This window comes from Leopardus geoffroyi, chromosome A2 (assembly GCF_018350155.1).
Source record: "Leopardus geoffroyi isolate Oge1 chromosome A2, O.geoffroyi_Oge1_pat1.0, whole genome shotgun sequence".
NCBI classification, from domain to species: Eukaryota; Metazoa; Chordata; class Mammalia; order Carnivora; family Felidae; genus Leopardus; species Leopardus geoffroyi.
In genome coordinates this window covers 115,808,656-115,831,574 of record NC_059331.1, presented here as the reverse complement: position 1 = coordinate 115,831,574, position 22,919 = coordinate 115,808,656, and the positions used below count along the sequence as shown (strand labels likewise).

The 22,919-nt window shown below is 38.0% G+C and overlaps 1 protein-coding gene and 1 long non-coding RNA gene across 7 annotated transcripts in view; one reads left to right on the top strand and one right to left on the bottom strand.

Annotated features, from left to right (window-relative positions):
* LOC123606556 overlaps window positions 1-19,198 on the bottom strand; it is a 34,684-nt gene extending 15,486 nt beyond the window's left edge. For 2 of the 3 annotated variants that reach the window (XR_006716335.1, XR_006716337.1), the window contains exon 1: window positions 18,876-19,198. This is a non-coding gene — a long non-coding RNA (uncharacterized LOC123606556). Of the gene's footprint in view, window positions 1-6,598; window positions 7,137-18,875 lie in introns of those variants that run through there. The other variant, XR_006716336.1, reaches the window with a different exon arrangement.
* IGF2BP3 (insulin like growth factor 2 mRNA binding protein 3) overlaps window positions 1-22,919 on the top strand; it is a 150,435-nt gene that overhangs the window by 101,933 nt on the left and 25,583 nt on the right. For 3 of the 4 annotated variants that reach the window (XM_045495081.1, XM_045495084.1, XM_045495082.1), the window contains exons 4-10: window positions 3,420-3,471; window positions 3,564-3,627; window positions 12,894-13,175; window positions 16,970-17,104; window positions 18,373-18,495; window positions 20,604-20,739; window positions 22,304-22,429. In XM_045495081.1, the coding sequence (XP_045351037.1) occupies window positions 3,420-3,471; window positions 3,564-3,627; window positions 12,894-13,175; window positions 16,970-17,104; window positions 18,373-18,495; window positions 20,604-20,739; window positions 22,304-22,429 (918 nt within the window). The remainder of the gene's footprint in view (window positions 1-3,419; window positions 3,472-3,563; window positions 3,628-12,893; window positions 13,176-16,969; window positions 17,105-18,372; window positions 18,496-20,603; window positions 20,740-22,303; window positions 22,430-22,919) is intronic. The other variant, XM_045495083.1, reaches the window with a different exon arrangement.

Below are 22,919 nucleotides of genomic sequence, written 5' to 3'. Positions count from 1 at the left end.
AAGGGACATTCCACTAAGACATTTTCTCTGGGGCTTTGTTTTGATGCCTTCTTTCCCCTCCAGTTGGAATTTAAAACTTACTGAAGCAGAGAGAAATGTTTCCTTTCTGGCTTGAGTAAAATAATTTCATTTAGAACTGGGAATTTAAGAGATTTGTGGAAACGTTGGAAATGGGCAATGGAAGTTTTTATTTTATTTTTTATCTTTAGACAAGGCTGTTTAATTTAAAACATTTGTAGCCGAAATAGATGGGAGAGGTAGAAAATACAAGATGTTCTAACACCTGAGAGGAGACCAGAACCTAGGGGGTGGGTGGTTTCAGTGGCAGATAACTGGAATGTCTGTCTTCCTAGTTAATGCAGGGTGAATCAAAATGTCAGAACTTATCAAGGGTAAGTTGTATTTACTCTCCGAGTGGGTTGAACTGGCATGATCGAATTCAGTAGTCCTGCTTGACATAGCACATTCAAATAAATGACTAACTAATAGACTGAAGGGAAACGGGTTGCTATAGCACTGCCTAATCATTTGGGGGATGGAAACCCTTTTGGGATTTGGAAATCTGATTGGGCTATTAACAGTCCTTCCTCCATCTCTCACTTGTGATTAGCCCCCAAATTTGTGTATAAAGCTTTGAATTAAAACAACAAAGACCCATTGAAATCCAACTACAGGTTGTGTTGTTAACTTGTTTCTTAACTAGTACTTCTTAATTATTGATGTTGGGCCTGGGTTTTTTGTTTTGTTTGTTTAAGTTTATTTATTTATTTTGAGAGAAACAGAGTGTGATTGGGGAAGGGGCAGAAAGAGAGAGGGAGAGAGCCAGTGTGGGAGCCGCTAGATGCGGGACTTGAACCCACGAAGCCCTGAGCCAAGAGTTAACCACTTAACTGACTGAGCCACCCAGGCACCTCTGATTGGTTTTGTTTTGAAGGATTAAAGTTTTTTGTTTTTTGTTTTTTGTTTTGTTTTTTTTTTTTTTTTTTTTTTTTTTGGTTTTTAGAGTCAGGTTTATTTAAGTATAATTTACATACAATAAAATTCACTAATTTTATTATAAAGTTCATGAGTTTTAGATTGTAGTTCCTAATTACTTTGATAGAGATGTTACACATTTTAACACATCGTTGACAACCAGTAGCATTTATTATAGCAATAGAAGGTGCAACTACAAGCAATTTTGGTGTTTTTTTTTCTTTCTTCTTCTTTTTTTTTTTCTTTAGTAAACTCCACAGCCAACCTGGGGCTCGAACTTATGACCCCGAAATCAGTTGCATGTTCTACCAACTGAGCCAGCCAGGTGCCCCCAGGCAATTTTGTTTTGAACATATTACGCTTTCTACAATATATGCATTGAAAATTTTGAGGTCTATTTCCTTGATTTTTGTAAGTAAAAAAAAAAAAAGTATTTATTTTATGCCTGTGTATATGTATATATTCTATATTTAAATATAAATATATGTATGTATATATATATGTATAGTAGTACAAGTTAAGGTGGTAGAAGCTAAACTATGTGGAGACTAATGTATTACTGAACAAATTGTTTTTAGAAAGAATTAAGAATGATGTTTATTTAATTAACATTAAACTGGCATTCACTCCTAATGCCTGCACCCCTTCTGTCACTACCACCACCATCTCCACGTTCAACCCTGCCCTTTAACATACCCAAGTTACTATAAATCTCTACTATTAGAGTGCCTTCCACTTAAAAGCTAAATCTTAAATGCTGGATTTACCTTTCCTGCTGCTTTACTTAAGATGGAATGAATTAAAGTGCCTTGTTAGAATTCTGTTAACTTACGTACCATAATTTTTTGGTATTGAAAAATTTGTGATTTAAAATTATAAGTAGGTTGCCTTAAAAAATGTTTTCAAAGGCATTATATGCTGCTTATTACCTCTTTGGATGGCATTGTGAGAGGTGTCCTGTTTTTTGGCCTTTATAAAATGGTGATCAATACTACATGCACAGGAAATTCACCTGTAAACCACGTAAGCACTATTATAAAGAGTATTGTTTCTAATAAGCTATACTAGGATTTCCTCTGGGTAAGTGTTCACTTCACTTATGAACTATTTAAATATCTTTTTGTGCCTGTACATTCTAGGCACTAGGGATAGTACAAAAAAAAATTCCTGTTGATGCAGACTGTACATTTGAGTGGCCAAGACCCAGCAAATGAAAATTTATGTAGTCAGCTAAGTAGTCTGAATTAAAAATAAAATATTGAGCTTTATGACTTAACAACAGCTATAATTAGAGACAAAGATTAGTGTGCTTCTGTGATAGGCCCCACTCAAAGGGAATTCACCACATCAAAATTCACCACATGCAGTATAAAAATAGGTAACTATTCCATTAACAAATAAGTATTTACCCTATTTTAAAATGGGGGAAAAAAATTAAAGCTCACCCCTAGACAAACCTTGCTATAAATTTCAAACTGGAATCTGTAGACAAAGTAAATGCCTGAAAGATACCACATGAGATGAATGTTTGTTTAGAAGAAATTGCATAAAGTTGGGAATTAACATAAAAATTTATTTAATGTGTTTCTCACTGGTTTACTATGTTCTTGGAGGCAGAAGACATTCTGAAGGGGCTGTCCTTTAATTTTGCAATTAAACTGATAAGTGGTTCACTATAAATTAATAAAAACTTGTTTTACTTTTCAAGAAAGACTTTTTACAGTTCTTGGAAGCTAAGGACAGTCAAATTTGGTTTATACTGATGAGACGATGAGATGTACATCTACATTTTATACTATAAAAGAATTTAGTTACTGTTTTAACAGCTTCTCTTTAGAATAACATGCTCAGAATAATGCAACTACAGGAAAAATGGTAAAAACATAGTTTCAAATTGTACATTTTCCGACAGTGTTCAATTAATTTCAGGTCATTTAGGTTAATCTTTAAGACAGGTAGAATATCAACTATTCTCTTCATACTACCAGTCTGCCTTGAGAGTAGTCTGTTCTGATGTGCCCATAGTAGCTGTAAAAGGAAGTTCTTTGAAAAGGAACATTTTACTTGGGGCCTTGTCTCAAATGATGATGTGTTGATAAATGTATGAGAATTACATGCTTCTTTATTCTCCAGCCTCAGGAATCAGGCGGTTATGGCTTTGAACACCTTGCTGAGCCACTTAACTTCTTGTTTCGCCAAAGGAAATGAGGTTAAAGTCAGGGATCTGGAAGTAGGCAGGAGAGAGAAGCCCTCTACGAACTTTCTGTGGTGCCCTTCCCTTGCTTCTTTAGTCCCAAAACCCCAGTTAATTTCTTTTTTTTTTTTTTTTTTTTTTTTTTGGCTCTTTTCCATCACAGTTACTTTGTGATTTTAAAACCTATTTCTGCCCTTGTTAATAACTTGGGAAATTGAAAATTTGTAATTTTTTCTCCCCCTCCTGATAGGTGCTGGATAGTTTACTAGTCCAGTATGGAGTGGTGGAAAGCTGTGAGCAAGGTACATGTCTTCTCAATTGCGTTCAAATTTTTAAAAGGAAGGAAATAGAAAGAAAACTAACTTTTTTTTTCTTCACTTTTCTCTTCCTCTAGTGAACACTGACTCGGAAACTGCAGTCGTAAATGTAACCTATTCCAGTAAGGACCAAGCTAGACAGTAAGCAGTTTGAAACTTTTAATCTATACGTAATAACTAGGTTAAGTTTAGTGCTTACATTTTGGGCTGTTGGGTAGCAGAAATAAATTTTATTTTGCACAGTTTGACCCTGCAATTCTTTCTAAATTTGAATGTCTAATAAGAATCTGTATTAGTAAAGTTTTACTACATTTTTCATATGTCTTTAATGCCAATAATAGAGTGGTATTGTATGACGCTGCATTACATCCTATTTGCAAAAAGCTCTGGGCCGGGGTATCCTTGCCAAATTACGTGAAGACTTGTTGTTCTTATTGATATGATACATAACATTGCTATTTTATGTAAAGCTGGTAAGTTGATCATGTGTTAAACTACCACCGGTGTTAAATGTTAAGTTTTCTTGGTCACTGATTTTTTTTTTATTGATGACAATTATAATTTAGGAGCATGCAGACATTGGATCAATGTAATTTGCTTTTTGATTTGAAAAACATATTCCAATGCAATTGAGAGAGGCAAAACTTTGCAGATCAAAAAATCTCCCCTAGGAAAAGATAATTCTGTAGGCTTGGGAGTGATCTAATGAACTGGCTGAGCACTAGAGAAAAGGTGAGGATGCCACACACACTGCCTTGGATAGAGCTACTCAGAGCACAAACATGCCTAGGAATAGCATGCAAGTGCTGAGTGTCAATAGACCATGGAAGTCTTAACCACCTCCAGATAAAGTACAGGCAGGAACAGACTGCCTGTTGTCTCTGTGTGGAAAGGTGAGAGGAAAGACCATGCTGGCTGACCCTGAGCCCTAAAAGGAAAAGATGAAACCCCCTGCAAGGGTGGGAATAGAGCTAGGTTACCAAAAGTAGTACCCACTCAGGGAGGGACTATGAAAGGAAAGATAGGGCTGGGGAGATGGAAATTTGTGTAACCCAAATGGAGCTTTATTTTTTTAAATGGTGATATTAACATGGTTCAAAATTTTACAAGGTGCAAAGATGTGTACAGTGCAAATCTTCCTTCCAGTATTGTCCCCAATTACTTTGCTTCCTTTCTCAGAGGTAACTAACAACACAGAAGACAGATGTGTGAATATTTCCTCCTTTTTGCACACATGATACCTTAGGATTTGACTATATGGATGTGGAATGACTTAGTCCCAAAATGGATATTCAGTTGTTTATTAAGTTTTTAGCAGTTATGAGCAGTGCTATAGTGAATCCCTTTTTGCATGTCATTTTACATATATGTGAATATCGCAGTAGGGTTAAATTCCTGGAGTTAAATTTACTAAGTCAGGATGTATGTACTTTTTTGTTGTTGGATACCGAAGCTGGCAAGTTAGCCTTCATAGAGTTTGAACTACTTTAAATTTTCATCAGCACTATGAAAGTCCATTTCCCTTTATTCTCCCTAACACGGGGCTTCATCAGACTTTGCTGATCTAGGGGATTCACCTTTAATGTTTTAATAATGAAACTTTGGATATGTTTAAAGGTATATTATTTTTACTTCTGTTTGTATCCTTCCTTCATTTGAAAAAATTCAAGTTCATAGAAGGTGTTTGGGTATTATAGAAATTATGATGCAAGTTGTAAAACAAACCTTTTCTTCAACCAAATCATGTTAGTGGAAAAACGGGAAAGTAGATTGGGGTATCAACGTGAGGGCAGTAAGAACGCAGAAGCTCCATTTTGTCTTCTATACTTCAGTCTTTACAAAGATCTGTAATGAATACTTGGTAGAGTCATCTCTCTGTTACACAGAATATATGAGATAACATCTAAATCTAAGGATATTCAGAGATAGAGGCCTTTCCTAGTTGTCTTATTTGAAAACTTATGTGAGGCTAGGTAAAGGCGGAAATACTTAATACTTATTTTTTTTTTTTTTTTAATGTTTGTTTTGAGAGAGAGCACAAATGAGAGAGGATCAGAGAGACAGAGAGAGACAGAGACAGAATCGTAAGCAGGCTCCACACTGTCAGTGCAGAGCCCGTCGCAGGGCTTTATCTCACTATCTGTGAGATCATGACTTGATCCAAAATTGAGAGTTGGACACTTAACCGACTGAGCCACCCAGGTGCCCCAAAAGTTACTTACTTATAAGGAGACTTAACTTACATAGCTTTGAAGAGACATAGAAGGACCTTAAGTAGAGACAAGTTGACATTTAGCACTCCCCTCCCCCTTAAAAAAATTCCAACTTTTTAAGAAGAGTACAAGCACAAGAAGTGTAGACTGGCTAGTCAAAGCACAAGTACTGTGGACATTAATCTTAACGTGACAGCAATGTGAATGTGGAGACATTTTTTTTAATCTAAAGGTACTTTGTAGTGGTTGTTAGAAATTGGCAGGGTCCTGTTGATCCCAAGGAGGGAGGAAAAAATGTTTAGGAATTTCTAATGTAGGTAGTTAGGTAACCTAAACAAATAAATTGGGCAGTTCAATGAGGGAAGTAGTCATCATATCCCTTATTCTAATAGTTAATCAGGTAACATTTATTGATTACCAGCTGTTGACCAAAAGATAGGAATGAATAAAGGCAAAGTCCTTGACCTCAAGGATGGGCCTCCCTGTGATAAAAGTAATGGAAGGGGATCACCTGATTTTAATTCTTGACCAAGTTGCGTTTCTTTATAAGATAACTGGATTTTCTCCCCATCAAGAATTCCTGAAATCAAAGAGAATTAGAAAACAATTGTGTATTTAGAGAAAGTTAATAGTTTTAAAAAATGGACAAAACCAATTTTGTGAAGCAATGCTGTGAAGATTGTCTATTGAACTTCTTTAGTAAGTTTTGAAAAAAGATGTGGAGTACATTCTCGCTCTGTGAGAATTTTATTTGAGAGACATTGGATATAATGAAGAAAGTATGGATTCTGGGGTCACAGGACTCTGACTATAACCTTCTCTGATCTTTAGTTTTCTCAGCTGCAACATGAGAATTGACAAAAACCAAATATATTCATGCATATACACATCATACTTACAGAAAATGGTCTCATCAAATGGCCTGGCACATAGGCACCCAGTAAACAGGACCTCACATTCAGCCCTCTGGTTCTGGGTTGCTTCTAGAGTAGCTTGAAGTGGTTTGAGCTGGGGAAGGTTGGTCCCTCTAGGACTGGCCCCACTGAACCTTGGACGCCTGCTCTCTGGGCTCTAGCATGACTGTCTGCTGCTTACACTAGCCTGGCATGATTTCTCCACAGCCTTTCCTTGGCAACCATCTGAGCTCACACCTTCAGGTAATCAGAGCTGAATTGATAATCTCATTTGACTTCTTTCCTTATCATCTGTTACTCAGAGTCCACATAACTGGGATGTGCTTATGTGGTATGAGTAGAGCACAGAGGCTAAGAGGATATATTCCGGAGTCCAGTTCCATAGAATGGACTCTGCACCACCACTTTTCTCGCTGTGACTCTGGTCAGATTAATCTGTTTGAGCTCACCCCCATCTTGTAAAGGGGGAATAATTACAGTCCTTAGCTAATGAGGCTGTTGAGAAAAACCAACAGAATGCCTCCAAAACAGAACTGGCCACCGACACTCAGGAATTCGCATTCTAGTTGAAAAAGGTCTGTGACTGCCTCTTTATTACTGAAACCTCTATGGTTGCCACTTTTAAGAGGATTCTTCAGTAAGGCTATGTCTCTAAAAATTTAACATGGAAATCTCTGCCACCTTCTGGCTAAGAAAAATGAAGGTTAATAATTAATACATTACTAGGAGATACATATATTTGTTTTAATCTTAAGTCTTTACTGATTCGTTAAAATAATTTTTAAAATGGGTAAAAAATGAGGAAAACTTTTAAAAAACCATTAAAAACAGAAGTACGTATTTTAGTACTGTTCTTAGAGCAAGACAAGCTCTAAGATCTCTAGATCTGGGTCTCTAGATCACCTATTTCCTCTGTGTTCTGGGGACACTTAGATAACACAGTCAAGGACAGACCTTACTCATTCGAAGGTTTGTAATGTGTGACAAAAAAAATAACCCTTCAGAATTTGTAGGCATTTAGTTCTTATGCTTTCTTTTCTTTAGGATTTTTTAAAAGTTTTTGTTTGTTTTGTTTGGTTGTTGTTGTTGAGATAGAGAGCAGGAGCAGGGGAGGAGCAGAGAGAGACACACACAGGATCCCAAGCAGGCTTTGCACTGTCAGCACAGAGCCTGATGTGGGTGTGAACTCAAGAACCTCGAGATCATGACCTGAACCAAAATCAAGAGTCAGATGCTTAACCGACTGACCACCCAGGTGCTCCTAGGGTTCTTATTTCTGATGTTTGTTTGTTAGAGAATAGGAATACAGTCTATAGTTAGAAGCTGTCATTGCAGATGCTTTACATCCATTTGAAGGAGTTTTTGAAATAATATGACTGATGGCTAAGGGGGAGGAAATTTATCTTTATGAAAATTATGTAAATAGAAGATTTTGGGAAAAGAAATGACTGATGAAGCAGTGAGACAGTGGAATTTCTTGTCATTTTGCCATTCAGAGATAACACTGTTAAATTTGCCATCAAGTTTAGTAGACATTGTCCCATGTCCTAACTTAATTAAAAAGTGACAAAGGTAATTTTGTAGTTTTGCAGATTGTCTTGCCATTAACTGTATTTATACCATTTGTAATCTCTGTGTAGTATTTTTGTCCCTGCTGCAGTCTTATGTATCTAGTCCTCTACTGCACATCTAGGTTGCTTGCAGTTACCTTTCCCCTTTTAGAACCATTTTAGTAATAAATGCCTTTGCAGATAAATATTTAGGTTGCATCCCTGCAATGTTATTACCAGATATTTAGTAATTAAAAAAAATTTTTTTTATGTTTATTTTTGAGAGAGCACGAGCAGGAGAAAGGCAAGAGAGAGAGGGAGACACAGAATCTGAGGCAGGCTTCAGGCTCCAAGCTGTCGGCACAGAGCCCGATGCAGGGCTTGAACTCACGAAACTGTGAGATCATGACCTGAGCTGAAGTTGGATGCTTAACCAGCTGAGCCACCCAGGCACCCCAAAGTGTAGTAGTTATTCATGAATTGTGCCTCAAACTCTTATTCTTGCTACAAGGAAAAAACAGAACTGTGTGACTTTTTCATAACGGCTAAACCTCATTTTGTTAGGAACTGTGTGATATATAATAGTGAGGTCTGGAATTTTAGAGTTGAAGGAGACCATAAATCTAATCTTTTAGTTTTGTCAGTGAGAAGGCTAATGCCAAATGAGAAAAAGACCTTTCCAAGTTACTTGGCTACTTACTGTTTAAGTTGAAATAGGATTCTGGTCCCTGGTCCATCTTCTTTTGTACTGCTCAGAACTGTATGTATTTACCCTTGGACAAGTTGAACTTCTCTGGGCCTCAATTCTTTTTCTCTCTCTTCCTCATCATTGACTTAAACCACTTAGTCTCTCTCTCGTGGTCCTTTCAGCTCTATGCTGTGACCCACCCCGGTAAACTTTTTATCCATACAATTAAGTGCTACCAGCTAGCAAAACTACCTAGGACCTTCTGAATAACCCTTAAAACCACATCAGAGCAGTCTTGTAATGATGGGAAACAGGATCCTGAGTAATGTACTTGTTGGATAAACATCTTTGAGTTCAGTTGAACTGAAATACATGTGTTTTGAGTAATTATGATAATTGTTTATCACACATCTTACATATATAGTAGGTTTGGTGAAAATATTATAATGTTGGCCCCATGGACTCGGCAGACCACCAGATGACATAGCTGAAATTCAAATTTCAGGCATAAAAAGACGACAGCAGTTGACCTAAAATTCAAACACTTAGAATCTTTAATCATAAGGAAGCCATTGCTCACAGTTAGGTTACTCCTATCCCTTTTTGGCTGTGTCCAAGTTTGGAGCACTGTGGTTTGAGGGGTCCAGGCTTCTATTTAGCTGGGAGTTAGATAGTAGGATACACAGAGTATGTGCTGAATGCTCCCTGCTGGGAGCAGTCTGAGTCTGGAGTGTTTGAGACCTAGGCCGTACACAGATTTACTGGAGCTCTGTGCTGTCTGGCTTTCTGAGTGAGAGAATTTTTCTTGTTCCGTCTGAGAAAAATCTCCTTTTAAAGTAAAACATAGAAGTTTGGGAGTTATTTTCTACTAAGTTGAGAGAGTGGTTTCTTGGGGGCCATACAAGTATAGATAGCTCTATACTTAGAAGTGGCTGGTAATTTATATATATATATATATATATATATAATCTGTTTAACCCCATTAGAGAAGTGGTCTATGTCTGCTGTATGGTCCTCTCTCTCCAAAAATCAATTCTTTACCTTTTTTTTGTAGCATTACTGACTTATTTCCACAAATTTTACTTACTTTCTTTTGAAGCTGGCAATACTCAAGTGTATAGTGGGAAAAAGGGTATTGCAGCAAACTATATTGCCTTTATGCCCATAGATATCGTTGATTCCTTCATTAGGTTCAGCTTCTCTTAGGTTTTAAGAACCTTCAGTGATCTATTTTACCATGGCCTTTGAAAGATTTAAAGTTGCTTTTAGTGAATACCTAATTGGTTGAAACTTGGGCAGTTCCAACTTTTATAAGTTTACATCATAATTGTTGATAAAATTTCTCAGCTGTTGTAATCCTTTAGAAATAACCAAAATATTTTATGGTCCTTAATCCACATTTTCCTTAAGAAAAAAGAGGAGAGGGAGAAGGAAAGAAACAATGTGTTAATTTAAGGTTCTGTTACAAAAGCATTGATAAAAGAATTTGTGCTGTGTATCTGCCATCAGCCTGTGAAACTCAAGAAAAGAATGTCCTGTGAAATAGAAATCACTGAGAAATATTCTAAGATATACTGTATTTGGGGAAAAAAAGCAAGACCTAAAACTATATTAACTCAATTATGCTTTTACTTTGTAGGAATTTTAAAGTAATTTTTAATTAAAAAATGAATGTGCAGTATTATAATCTAGAAGCCACACTCTGTTCTTGCATCTATGTGTTCAGATATATATGTGTATATTTGTGGGTATAATTCATAAATTTTCTTATTTACCAGTTTTATTGAGAAATAATTGACCTAAAGCACTGTGTAAGTTTAAGGTGTAGGCACAATGATGTAAATATATTATGAAATGATTACCAATGTAAATTGGTTAACACCTGTCATCTCATACACAAAAGAGGTTTTTCCTTGAGATGAGAATGTTCAGAATCTACTCTTGTAACAACTTTCAAATACACCAAAAGCACAGATAACTGTTACTGTGTTGTACATTGTACTCCTAGTACTTATTTTAAAACTGGAAATATTTACCTCTTTTTATTTTATTTTTTTTTTTAATTTTTTTTTTTTTCCAACGTTTATTTATTTTTGGGACAGAGAGAGACAGAGCATGAACGGGGGAGGGGCAGAGAGAGAGGGAGACACAGAATCGGAAACAGGCTCCAGGCTCTGAGCCATCAGTCCAGAGCCTGACGCGGGGCTCGAACTCACGGGCCGCGAGATCGTGACCTGGCTGAAGTCGGACGCTTAACCGACTGCGCCACCCAGGCGCCCCTATTTACCTCTTTTTAAAGATGTTTTAAAAATTTGAGTATAGTTGACTTACCAAGTTATATTAGTTTCAAGTTCAGTTATGCTTTTAAAGAGGGCACTGAACACAGACACACATGTATAAACGTATGGAAAATACTGGTCCATTTGCAGATGTTATCATAGTTAATGATTCTGGGAAGTGTCTGGGGTGGGGGGTGGTGGTGATGGGGACAGACAAAGCTCTGTTCGATTGTGATCTCTTACGAGTTCACTCGTGTGCTAGGCACTGTGGGATAGCCATGAAACAGGGGATTCAAGTAAGAACAGAGGGCAGAATTCTGGGTCCTGAGAACAAGCAGCATGCCTTGTCTGGTTGCCTAGGCCCGTCTTGCAATTCCATGCTTCTGGTGCCCTTTTTGGTGCTAGGATCATCATCATCTTCTTTTTTCCCCCCTTTCCATTCACGTCAGAAACTGAATCTGCAGATAAGGAAGGCAGTATGTGAACCAGAAATGATAACTCTGGGCAACTAGAGAGAAACTACTTCATTCCTGTTTCTTTGGTTTTGTTTTTTCCCTTGCCAGGGCTGAACTCTGTGCCCATTGGGACAGAATCTGAGCAAAGAATTTGAAGTAACCCTAGAGAAAAAGTGTGGGATCTTTGTTTTTAATTTTGTTGTGTACTGGGGAGTGTATATTCTTAGGAGTATTTATGTGCTTTTGAAATCTTGGCCATATCTTTTCTATCAATTTTTTTGTTGAGTTATCCACTTAGAAAATAGGTAAGGTACAACACAAAAATGTAGATGAGTCTATGAGATGCGAGACATGATACTATATAACGTGTACTCATATGTACTTGTATAGAATTTTAAAACAGGCAGAATTAATCTATGGTGTTAGAAATCTAGGGGAGGGGAAATTACTGAAAAATGCCCTGATGGGGCATTTGGGGCATTGGTACATCCTAGTTCTGGATCTGGATATGTACATTCACCTCGAGGTGTATGCTTAAGTGTGGGTACTTTTCTGTAATGAGGTTTAAAAATGAAGAAAAAAGTAGAGCTTCTCTCAAAATAGAGAGATGGGTGGGTAAATGGATGCATGCATGGATAGATAGATAAAGTAGAAAATAGCTTCATTTGCTTTTTTTGATTCACTAGCACCCCTGCCTCTGCCGCAAATCAGATCATAAATTCCACAGGGTCAGGGACTGCTTTTTTCTCAGAGACTTGCTCATGAACTGCTGAGAATTTATTGACTGACTGATTAGCCTAAGTATTAATTTTATGTGTCTCCCATGAGTGCTTTAGGGATATTCGTCCTGCAATTCTTAAAATGTTTTAATATTTTTATTTTTCAAGAGGATGAAGTGGGGGATGTACATATTTCTAACATCTTTTCCATTCTGATTTGGAAAAACCAGACAAGACAAAGACTGTCCACTCACTTCTTTGAAGTTTAGGTACTCATAAGCTGTTACTAACCTCACGCGTAATACCATTTTTAATCAAAGTCTGTTGATTAACCTTTTTTATTTTCTATTTTTCATTGGTAAGTGGCAAATATGTTCCCTTTGGAAACTTGGTCTTCTACACGTGCGCATGTGTCTGTGTGTTTGGGGGTTGGATTGTATGTGTTCGGAGTTGACTACTTGCTCAGTGGCTTTGTTCAGAATTTTTAGAAGTGGTAATCCAGAGTGGAAAGAGAGGGGTATTGCTTTGCTGAAAGGTTTATATATAACTCAATTTCCCTTCCCATACTCTGCTCCTTGTCATCTTCTAGAGCTTTAGACAAACTAAATGGATTCCAGTTGGAGAGCTTCACATTGAAAGTGGCCTACATCCCTGATGAAATGGCTGCCCAGCAGAACCCCTCACAGCAGCCCCGGGGTCGTCGTGGGTTTGGGCAGAGGGGCTCATCGAGGCAGGGATCTCCAGGGTCCATCTCCAAGCAGAAACCGTGTGACTTGCCTCTGCGCCTGCTGGTCCCTACCCAATTTGTTGGAGCCATCATAGGAAAAGAAGGTGCCACCATTCGGAACATTACCAAACAGACTCAGTCAAAGTGAGTATTGGTGAGGCTGCAGTGGATGTTAATATTTTCCCCTTTGAATTTTAATAACAGTAAGTTGTTCTGGTACTTGATGTCTTTCAGAGTGTGGCCGTGATTCCTCCTTGTACAGTATTTGGGAATCTGGAAAAACCTTGTGATTTGATAATCTGAGGCAAAACCTTAATCTCAAAGAGAACTTCAAATTTGCACACATAAATGGAAAACAAATGATACCTAATCCACTTCTGATGAGGGAGGCACTGGCGAATAAAAGGGCCACTACTTGCCTATTCTCTACTCCCCTATCCCTGTGTCCCCAGTCCTACCCCCAGTGATACCTGCCTTCAGTGTTTTTGGAAGTAATTTTCTGGGTCCAGTACAGACGTAGTTTTTCAATCATGCTTTATGTCGGTAAAGAATCATTCAGTGTATGGTCCAAATTTATCCCATAATTAAGCCATGTGGTTGGATTGGCTTATTCTTTAGGATGTTAATTTGATAGTTTTAATATGCAAATTTTAAGGGATTGGAGATTGTCCATTAAACATTGGAGCTAGCTTTGCAGCAGTAGAAAGCAAGAGCTGTGTGTTTTTATTTATGACGGTAGCCCCAGTGCTGAGCACATTGTCTGCTAGGTAGAAGACTCTCATATTTATCAAATGAATGAAATGACTGTATGTAAATTACATTTAGTGCCCTTAAAATACATCTAAGATACTCTTTAAAAGTTTCAGTGCATTATATGTTGATTTGCTTATTAACCATCCTGTTAGGCTCTATGTGGATCTTTTGACCCAAAGGAGCTTGACAATGAACTGTCCTCACCCCTTGTTCTGTAAAGTGCACTAAGCACCTCTCTGGGGACAGTGGCTGCCATAGCGCACTGGAGAGAGGTGGCTGTGTCATTGTACACAACAATGGAAATGGAAATGTCCTTGGACCAGCTACGAAGATGAATGGATTATTTTGTGTTTTAAATTTGTAAGTAAAGTGAGGAAAATGACTTTATTTTATGTGGTCCATGGAGTTAAGCAGTCTTTTTCTGAAAGTACAGCTATGGTACTATGTAGGTCTTGATTATGTATGTTTGTTCCCCTGAGCTTAACAGGATATTCATATTTATCGCAGGCACCATGCCAGTGTTGAACTAGCTGACTCATTTCTCCTGCAGAAGCGAAATGAGCTGTGTTTGGTGGTGGTTGCATGCCCACTCTACCTGCACGGTGATGTCTGATCCTGCCCTCCCTCCCCCTGCTTTGAAGCAGGAAATGTGGGATACTGGTAACCTTTGTGTTAAACCAGTGGTCTTTGACTTCATAATGTAGGAAGTGGGGAAGTTTTAATCTTAAATTTGCCTGGTTTTAATATTGAAATGGAAGGGCTCCTTGCTTTCCTTTATCCACTGTTACCTGCAGAAACTAATTATTAAATGGTTTCCCTTCCTTGTCCTGTGGCAGATTAGAGTTATTCTTTTAAAGCTACTCATTTCCTTGTCAGAGGAAAGAGCTTCTATGAATTAAATTGAACTGTTTGTTTTATTAAGGCAGGAAGATGGAGGATGGAAAGGGAAGGGAAGCAATTTTTGTTATATCCGATGATTCATTTGCAGAGTTCTGCCAGTGGATTTAATTAACTCTTAGCCATTGAAACTAGTCATTATTAGATCTTCTGTTTCTGGAATGGTCTCAGAGGGCTACCCTGATCTATAAAGCAATATTCCCTTCTCTCAGAGGATCAGAGTTTAGTAATCCTTAACACGGGTGAATGGGTGGAAATAAACTAGATTAACATTTTACCTACTAGAACATAAGCAGTACTTAACAGTGATTGGGAATTGAAATAGTGGTTTGGAAAGATAGTTCCTGAGATTGGGACTTAACCTGAAATATTTTTTTAAATTATTTCTAGACAGCTCTTATTTGTTTAATTTCTACATTGCCTTTTTTTTTTTTTTAAAGGTTCTGGCAATGTTTTTAAATTTAAGTATAATTAAGGTACAGTATTATTTTCAGGTGTATAGTACCATGATTGAGCAATTGTATACACTACTCAGTGCTTATCATGATAATATATTCTTCATATTACTCCTTTATCTCACCCATCACCCCACCTACTCATTGCCCTTTAAATTCAGAGATGAATCTTCAGGTTTCAAACATTTAGAAAAATGAAATGCAAACCTTGACTTTATTGGTGTGGTGAAGCAGCCGTTCTTAAGGCCAGGAGTTGTGTAGCTCTTCTAGTGTTTGAATGGCCAGAGGGACTCACAAGTATTTAATTTTCCCCAAACACACTTTTTCAGATAATTTTCTTTCTTGTACTTCTTAAATGACAGAAGACTCACTTTGTATTTAATTAAAAATAAGCGTGCACATTTTTAAAAAGGGGCGGTTACCTTTCATCTTATCCCTGGAAGTATTGTTAAGTTGGGAATCTGTCTTTATAGGACTTATTCCTTGTATCTGCTAACATGGGTAGCTTTAAAAGAGAAATACTAGGGTGCCTGGGTGGCTCAGTCGGTTAAGTGTCTGACTTCTGCTCAGGTCACGATCTTAGTTTGTGGTTTTGAGCCCCGCATCGGGCTCTGTGCTGACAGCTCGGAGCCTGCTTCAGATTCTGTGTCTCCCTCTCTCTTTGCCCCTCCCCGGCTTGCCCTCTGTCTCTCTCTTAAAAGTGAATAAACATTAAAAAAAAAAAAAAAAAAACCATATCATATGTATTGTTTCTTCTTTCATGTAAGATGAAGGACCTCTTACTGTGTTGGTATCTGTAACTTCACAACATGTTTTTTAAATTATTTTTTTACTTAAACTTTAACCAGTCCAGTATTGGTTTCAGGAGTAGAATTCAGTGATTTCATCACTTATATAGAGTACCCACTTGTGGCTCATCACCATAAGTGCCCTCCTTAATATCCATCACCTGTCTAGCCCATCACCTGTCTAGCCCATCCCCCACCAACCGCCCTTCATCAACCCATAGTTTGCTGTCTATCATTAAGAGTCTCTCATGGGGCGCCTGGGTGGCTCAGTCAGTTAAGCGTCCAACTTCGGCTCAGGTCATGATCTCATAGTTCGTGAGTTCGAGCCCTGCATCGGGCTGTGTACTGACAGCTCAGAGCCTGGAGCCTGCTTGGGATTCTGTGTCTGTCTGTCTGTCTCTCTCTCTCTCTCTCTCTCTCTCTCTCTCTCTGCCCCTCCCCCTCCCCCACTCGTGCTCTGTCTCTATTTCAATAAATGAATAAGCATTAAAAAATTAAAAAAAAAAGTCTCTTGTGGTTTGTTTCCCTCTGTTATCTCCCTGCCCCCTTCCCATACATTCATCTGTTTTGTTTCTTAAATTCTACATATGAGTGAAAATCATAAGGTATTTGTCTTTGTCTATTGACTTATTTCGCTTAGCATAATACATTCTAGTTCCATCCACGTCATTGCAAATGCAAGATTTCATTGTTTTTGATGGGGTAATATTGCACTGTGTATATATATACCACATGTTCTTTATCCTACATCAGTTGATAGATATTTGGGCTCTCTCCTTAGTTTGGCTAATGTTGATACTGCTGCTACAAACATTAGGATGCATTCATCAAATCTTTATTTCTGTGTCCTTTGGGATAAATACTTAATAGTGCAGTTGCTGGGTTGTAGGGTAGTTCTATTTTTAGTTTTTTGAGGAACCTCCATACTCTTCTCCAGAGTGGCTGCACCAGTTTGCTTTCCTGTTACTTTGAAGTTGATATTCCAGACTCTGTCTATGTGAATACATGCTTACAGTTCTCCTTTTCTCCTTGTGCTCACTGTAAGAATCGATGTGCATCGTAAAGAGAATGCAGGTGCTGCTGAGAAGTCCATTACTATCCTCTCTACCCCTGAAGGGACCTCTGCGGCTTGTAAATCTATTCTGGAGATTATGCATAAGGAAGCTCAAGATATAAAATTGTGAGTAAAGAGGATTAAGCTGTGAAGAGGTTGATACTCATGCTGCTTTATTTTGGACTTCTATGACAGAATTCTTAGGCATTGTCAACAAACAGGGCAGTGCTGTCCTGAAGAGCTGTGGTGGTAGGTACTCCTGAGTTGGTTATAAAGTAGAAGTCTTTTAAGTATTTTATTTTCAATCATGTTTGGATATGGGGTGGTTGGTATTAATGGGGAGAGTCTAGCTGTAGGAGAAGGCACCTATGGGATAGGAAGCCCACCTGAGAACCAAGAAATCTTCTTGTGATTTACCAAAAATGGGCCTCAAACCCTGACTCCCTTACTCGGAGCCCATGGGAGCTCTGTTCTTATTGTCTGCCCAGCCCTACTCTGCAGCAGCGGGGAGTATAGAGGTGGAGAAATCTCTAATCCTGTGCTAAGGCAAACTGGAGATTTATTTGGGTGTTTGAGGTTGAAACTCTAAATGCCTGTTCCACAAGAACTTTGAACAGAGGTTAGGTTCTATGCCACTTGAGCTTATAGCACAACACTCTCCTAAAAGGAGAGAGCAGACTAAGGTACTGGAGTTAGCCTGGGGACCTAATCACTAGCACTTAATTTGTAGGGACCTTTAATATGTATTAAATGTATTTTAGTTGTAAGATGTTACATGTAGCTTTGTTATAAGTTCATAATTCTTTAAAAAAAAAAAAAATTCGGAAAGGCTCACCATCCAGATAATGCCGGTGATATTTTTCAGCAGTGATATGTATCACTTGGAAATTCAGAAAGGTACACAATGAAAAGTGAAAGCCCCCCTTCCTGCTCTTATACTCTTCCCCTAAAGAGTAATCACTGTTGAGTTTCTTCTGTTTCCTTCTGTAAATTGTGCATGTATCTCTAGGAATGTAGTTCACAATTTATAATAAAATCCTATTGTTTTGCATTTGTACATTGTGTTCTGGTATTGGGGATTTAGGGATGTGGGTTTGAGTAAGAGGTGTTTTCAGTGAGCTAACAGTCTACCTTGGAAGATAGATATTCCCTGAGATGCATGGAAGAAAATGGTTTTAAAAGTTACCTTTAAATACTTGTTATTGGTTTTTTTTTTTGCCCCCTCTATTCATGCATTGCTAGAATGGAGGTCAGTGGACTTTAAACTCAACCTAGCATAATGCTTCCTATATCGTAGGTAAGAAGTAAATGTGTAATGAATGGATACTGTCTTTTTACCCAAGAGAAGGTTTACTTCTCCTGATTGCATGACCTTTTTCTTTTTTTATTTACAGCACAGAAGAGATTCCCTTGAAGATTTTAGCCCATAATAACTTTGTAGGCCGTCTTATTGGTAAGGAAGGAAGAAATCTTAAAAAAATTGAGCAAGACACTGACACTAAAATCACGATATCTCCGTAAGTGCTGCCTTGCTTTCTTTGAGTTAGAAATTTTTCTAGCACTGTGAAGCTGTGGGTTGTGTATTATACAGAGCCGCTCCCATCTTTCAGGAGTTTGAGCTACTCTGTACCAACATACTTTTTTTTGTTTCTCCAACTTAATCTACTACCTACTATCTGTGTCTAACCCATATTGAAAGCATTATCTTTTCCTCCTAAAGAGGCAGAAAGCACTACTAAATACTTTACATTCATACTTTCTAGCTGAAGTCTTGGTCAGATTTACTGATCACTACTCCCACAGTTGAAATAAGTAACTCAATTTATTATCCACTGCTGTGTAACAAATTATCCCAACATTTGACAGCTTGAAACAATAGTAAACATTTATTGCTCACCTAGTTTCTGTGGGTCAAGAATGCAGAAGCAGCTTAACTGGGTGTTTCTGGCTTGGGGTCACTTGATGTTGCTGAGAAGTTCATGCTGACTGTTGATGTGAGGCCTTAGCACATGGTCTTCTCCCCAGGGCTGCTTGGGTGTATTTAGGACAGTGGTAGCTGTCTTCCCCCAGAGTGGATTATCCAAGAAAGAGCAAGATGGAAGTGACAATGTCTTTTATAACACAGCCTCAGAAGTCACACTCTATCATTTTTCTAGTATAATTAACACAGGTCATCTCTATTCAGTGTGAGAGAGGACTGGGCCTACTGGGGAGTAGGTCATCTTGGAAGCTGGCTGTCACACCTTAGGTCTATGAATGCTCTGAAATTGTATGGAAAGGTTTCCCTTTCTGGGGGTAACTATTCTTTACATCACAGTACCCAAAAAAGATGAGGTGAGAGGAGATTGATGAACTAAGGAAAAATGCTAAGGAAAGACAGGTAGCATGTTCATGCAGCAAGGAGTTTTCAAAGAAGGGAGTGGTTGGAAATAGGAAAGTCCTGCTTGATTGTAAAAAAAAAACAAAAAACCACAGAGTGAATTTGAATTTTACACCCCAAAATGAGAGGGTTTTCAGAGAAAAAAATCTTAAAAGCTATTGTAAAGCAGCTATTAGAAAAAAGCTAATATAAAATGCTTGGCAGGGAGAGGTGGGTTGAGACCAAAGATGAGAAATACACTTTTTCAGTCTAAGACAAATAGTCTTCCTTGTGTAGATGTTTACATTTTTAGCAAATAAGAGAAAAGGTTAAGGAATAATAACCCATTCATCTGGCTCAAGTTGAGCTTACAGCATTCTGCTAAGTAGTGAAAATGAGGATTTTAACTCTACAATTACGAAGGAGAGCTCTACCAGTTTTCCGTATCCTTTCAATCTAGATACTTAGTCTTGTTTTCCATGGTTAAGAATCTCCCATTGCTTTCCTCTCAAGGCTGTTGAGTGGCTCAGGCTCAGGCAGTCTCAATTGTCATCTCAGTGGATTATGAAGCTTCAGCAGAATCTTGGTCAAGCAGAGGGTTTCTGAATACTGCTAAGGCCTTCTAATGTAGGGTCTATATGGTCATCAAGGGATCATGTTTTTAATTTAGTCAAGACACATTGATTTATGTTATTTTCTCCAGCTTACTTTAAACTCTAAAATTACTGGCAAAAATAAGTTTAGACACATGAATTCTGGTTTGCCTTTTTGGAATATTTCCATGTTTATTTCTTGCTGGTGACCCAGAAAATGCAATTGCATGAGACTGCCAATTATGTTTAGAATTGGTCCACGCAGTCTAGGAACATCCTTATGAAAGTTTTTGTACATCTGGTTCTTGGTTTCCACTAAAACCGTACACCCCTGTGATCATTTTCTTTACATTTCACTGTTGAATTGTTGTGAAAAAAGTTCACTTAAGTGGTCAAGTACACTGTGTTTCAAACATGGACTTAAGTGAACTGTGTACACCCAGTAATTTCTGTTGAGAAGACTGGAGGGGAAGTATTTTCTTCGGCAGCTTTACAGTTCTTGGATTCCTATCTTTTGGGGCTTACTCATTTTTCATCATGTCTGACCACCCACTTTTACATACTGCCAGCCACCACAGTTGGGTTTTAATTGCCATCTGTGGCTGGACTGTTATTAACTGTCTTCCTCCTGTAATTTCCATTCTTTTTCTTTTCCCTCTTTTTCATTCTGCAGATTGCAGGAATTGACGCTGTATAATCCAGAGCGCACCATTACAGTTAAAGGCAACGTTGAAACATGTGCCAAAGCTGAGGAAGAGATCATGAAGAAAATCAGGGAGTCTTATGAAAATGATATTGCTTCTATGAATGTTAGTTTTAATATGGAGGACGTGCCTTTATTTTGATGAACAGTTAAAAGATGTTTTCAATTGCATTAATCCTGATGTCGTTAATGGTGGCAGCATTAGATGTAGTTTCTAATTGATTTTTAGCACCATAGTGAGTGTGCCGTGGGATAGTTTGGAAGACCACAGGCTTTGACATCAGGTTTGGCTCTCTGTGATTTTAGCAAATGGTATAGTCTTGGAGCCTTAGCTTCCTTATCTGTTAAATAAGGCTAATACTTTCCTAAAAAAAGATGAGTATCTTCTGCACAATGTTAATTTGAAGATTAGTAGAGTAGGAACGTGGGCTTAAGAGGTACGTGAACTGGGTTTGAGTCCTAGTTCAACCACTGATTAGCTGCAGCTCTGTTCTCTTGGACAACTTACCTGTTCTCCAAGCATTGGTTTCTTCATCTGTGAAATGGGGCTGTTGTGCCTACATTGAATGCTTATTAGGACTGGGATTATAATAGATACCACGCATATAAAAGCAACTGTTAAGAATTCAAATTTTAATTTTAATTTGGTTAGTCATAAACCTTGGCATTAAAACAACTAAAAATGACAATCTGTGTAGAGCAATGAAGGCAATTAAAGTGAATTGCTGACCTTCCTGAGTGGATGGAATGGTGCAGAAAATGTAACATGTCTGTAGTCCATTTTGAATTTTCAAGTAAATGAAAAAAACACTCCTCGGTTGGGCCTGTCATCCTGAAACACTACATGTAAAAGAAGGGAAATATAAAAATAATACCTTTGTGAGAGGAACCTAGAAATATGCTGATCATTTTACCTCCCATGACTGGCTGCCTTATCTACCTTCCCATTATAACTGCTCATCTGATGTTTCAGAGTCAGTTGCGAGTTAATCCAACCATACACCTTTTAAAGAGATTCCCAGGTATGCTCACGTCTCAACTGTCATCTCCACTTCACTTCCTCAGCCCTTATAAAATTCAGCCAACACAAAGTCCTCTTTCTGGCTCCTGGATACACTCCAAAGATATGTCTAGTTGCCATAGTTGTATGGGATGGGACCTGATTGCCAAAGATCTTGACTTTGTTTTAGACTTTTAGACCCACGACAGCCAAATTTTATCCAAGGAGTAAAGATCTCTTAATAATACCTTTTTCTGTATATCTGGTTTGCTTTTCAGTGCACAAATCTCGTTTGCTTACTTCTTCAACTAATGCAAGGTTTTCAGTCTGTATTTACTGCGTGCCCATAGCACACAGAGTACATATTTGTCTAAGCACTGTGAGCTGATCATTAAGGAAAGCAAGGGTATGTTGCCTGCTTTGAGAAAGCTAGTGTAGCTTCAGATCAAGGAGGGGGCAAATGAGCACACAGATTTTAAAATATCAAGAAATATAAACAGATACGTGCTCAAGTATAATAATGTGGAACATCTGCTCTGTTCTAAAATTTGAGTCATAAAATGATTTTTAAAATTTTTTTTACTAGACAAGGTCACAATCTGAATATTGTCACTTATAATTACACTTGATTTTTTTAAATGTAAAATGAGGGACCTTTTTACTGTTGCAGCTTCAAGCACATTTAATTCCTGGATTAAATCTGAATGCCTTGGGTCTGTTCCCACCCACTTCAGGGATGCCACCTCCCACCTCAGGGCCCCCTTCAGCTATGACTCCTCCTTACCCACAGTTTGAGGTAAGATAATGTACCTTGGCTTTATGGGTGAGCGGGATGCAGTCAGAGGGACACAGTTATTAGACTTTGTTGCTCTCGAGTAGGGTGACATTCGATGCTGATTGTAAAACTTGGTCCCCATATGATCTATCAGTTGAGAGCCAACACATGCTCTCTAGTTCATATCAGTACAACTTTCCTACCTACCCCTTTGTAGAAGGGACACGTGAAATATTCTTTTGAAGTTTTTGGGTAGTAGGGTTGTCACCATGGGCTCTTAAATCTCCAAAGAAAAGTTTGAGACTTTGGGAAGGGGAAAGAAGTTATTTTTAAATGTTGAAAGATAGGACTTTTAAAAGGCTTCCTTCATCTTAAACTTCACCTGGAAGTCAAATGCTTTGAAAGGTCAATAAAAATGTGTTTTCCACTTTGTGCTTTTTAAACAGTGAGCTCCAGCTAGTTGTGCTCATGGGTCTCTTGTGCGTGTGTATGTGTGCAACCATTAGACAGC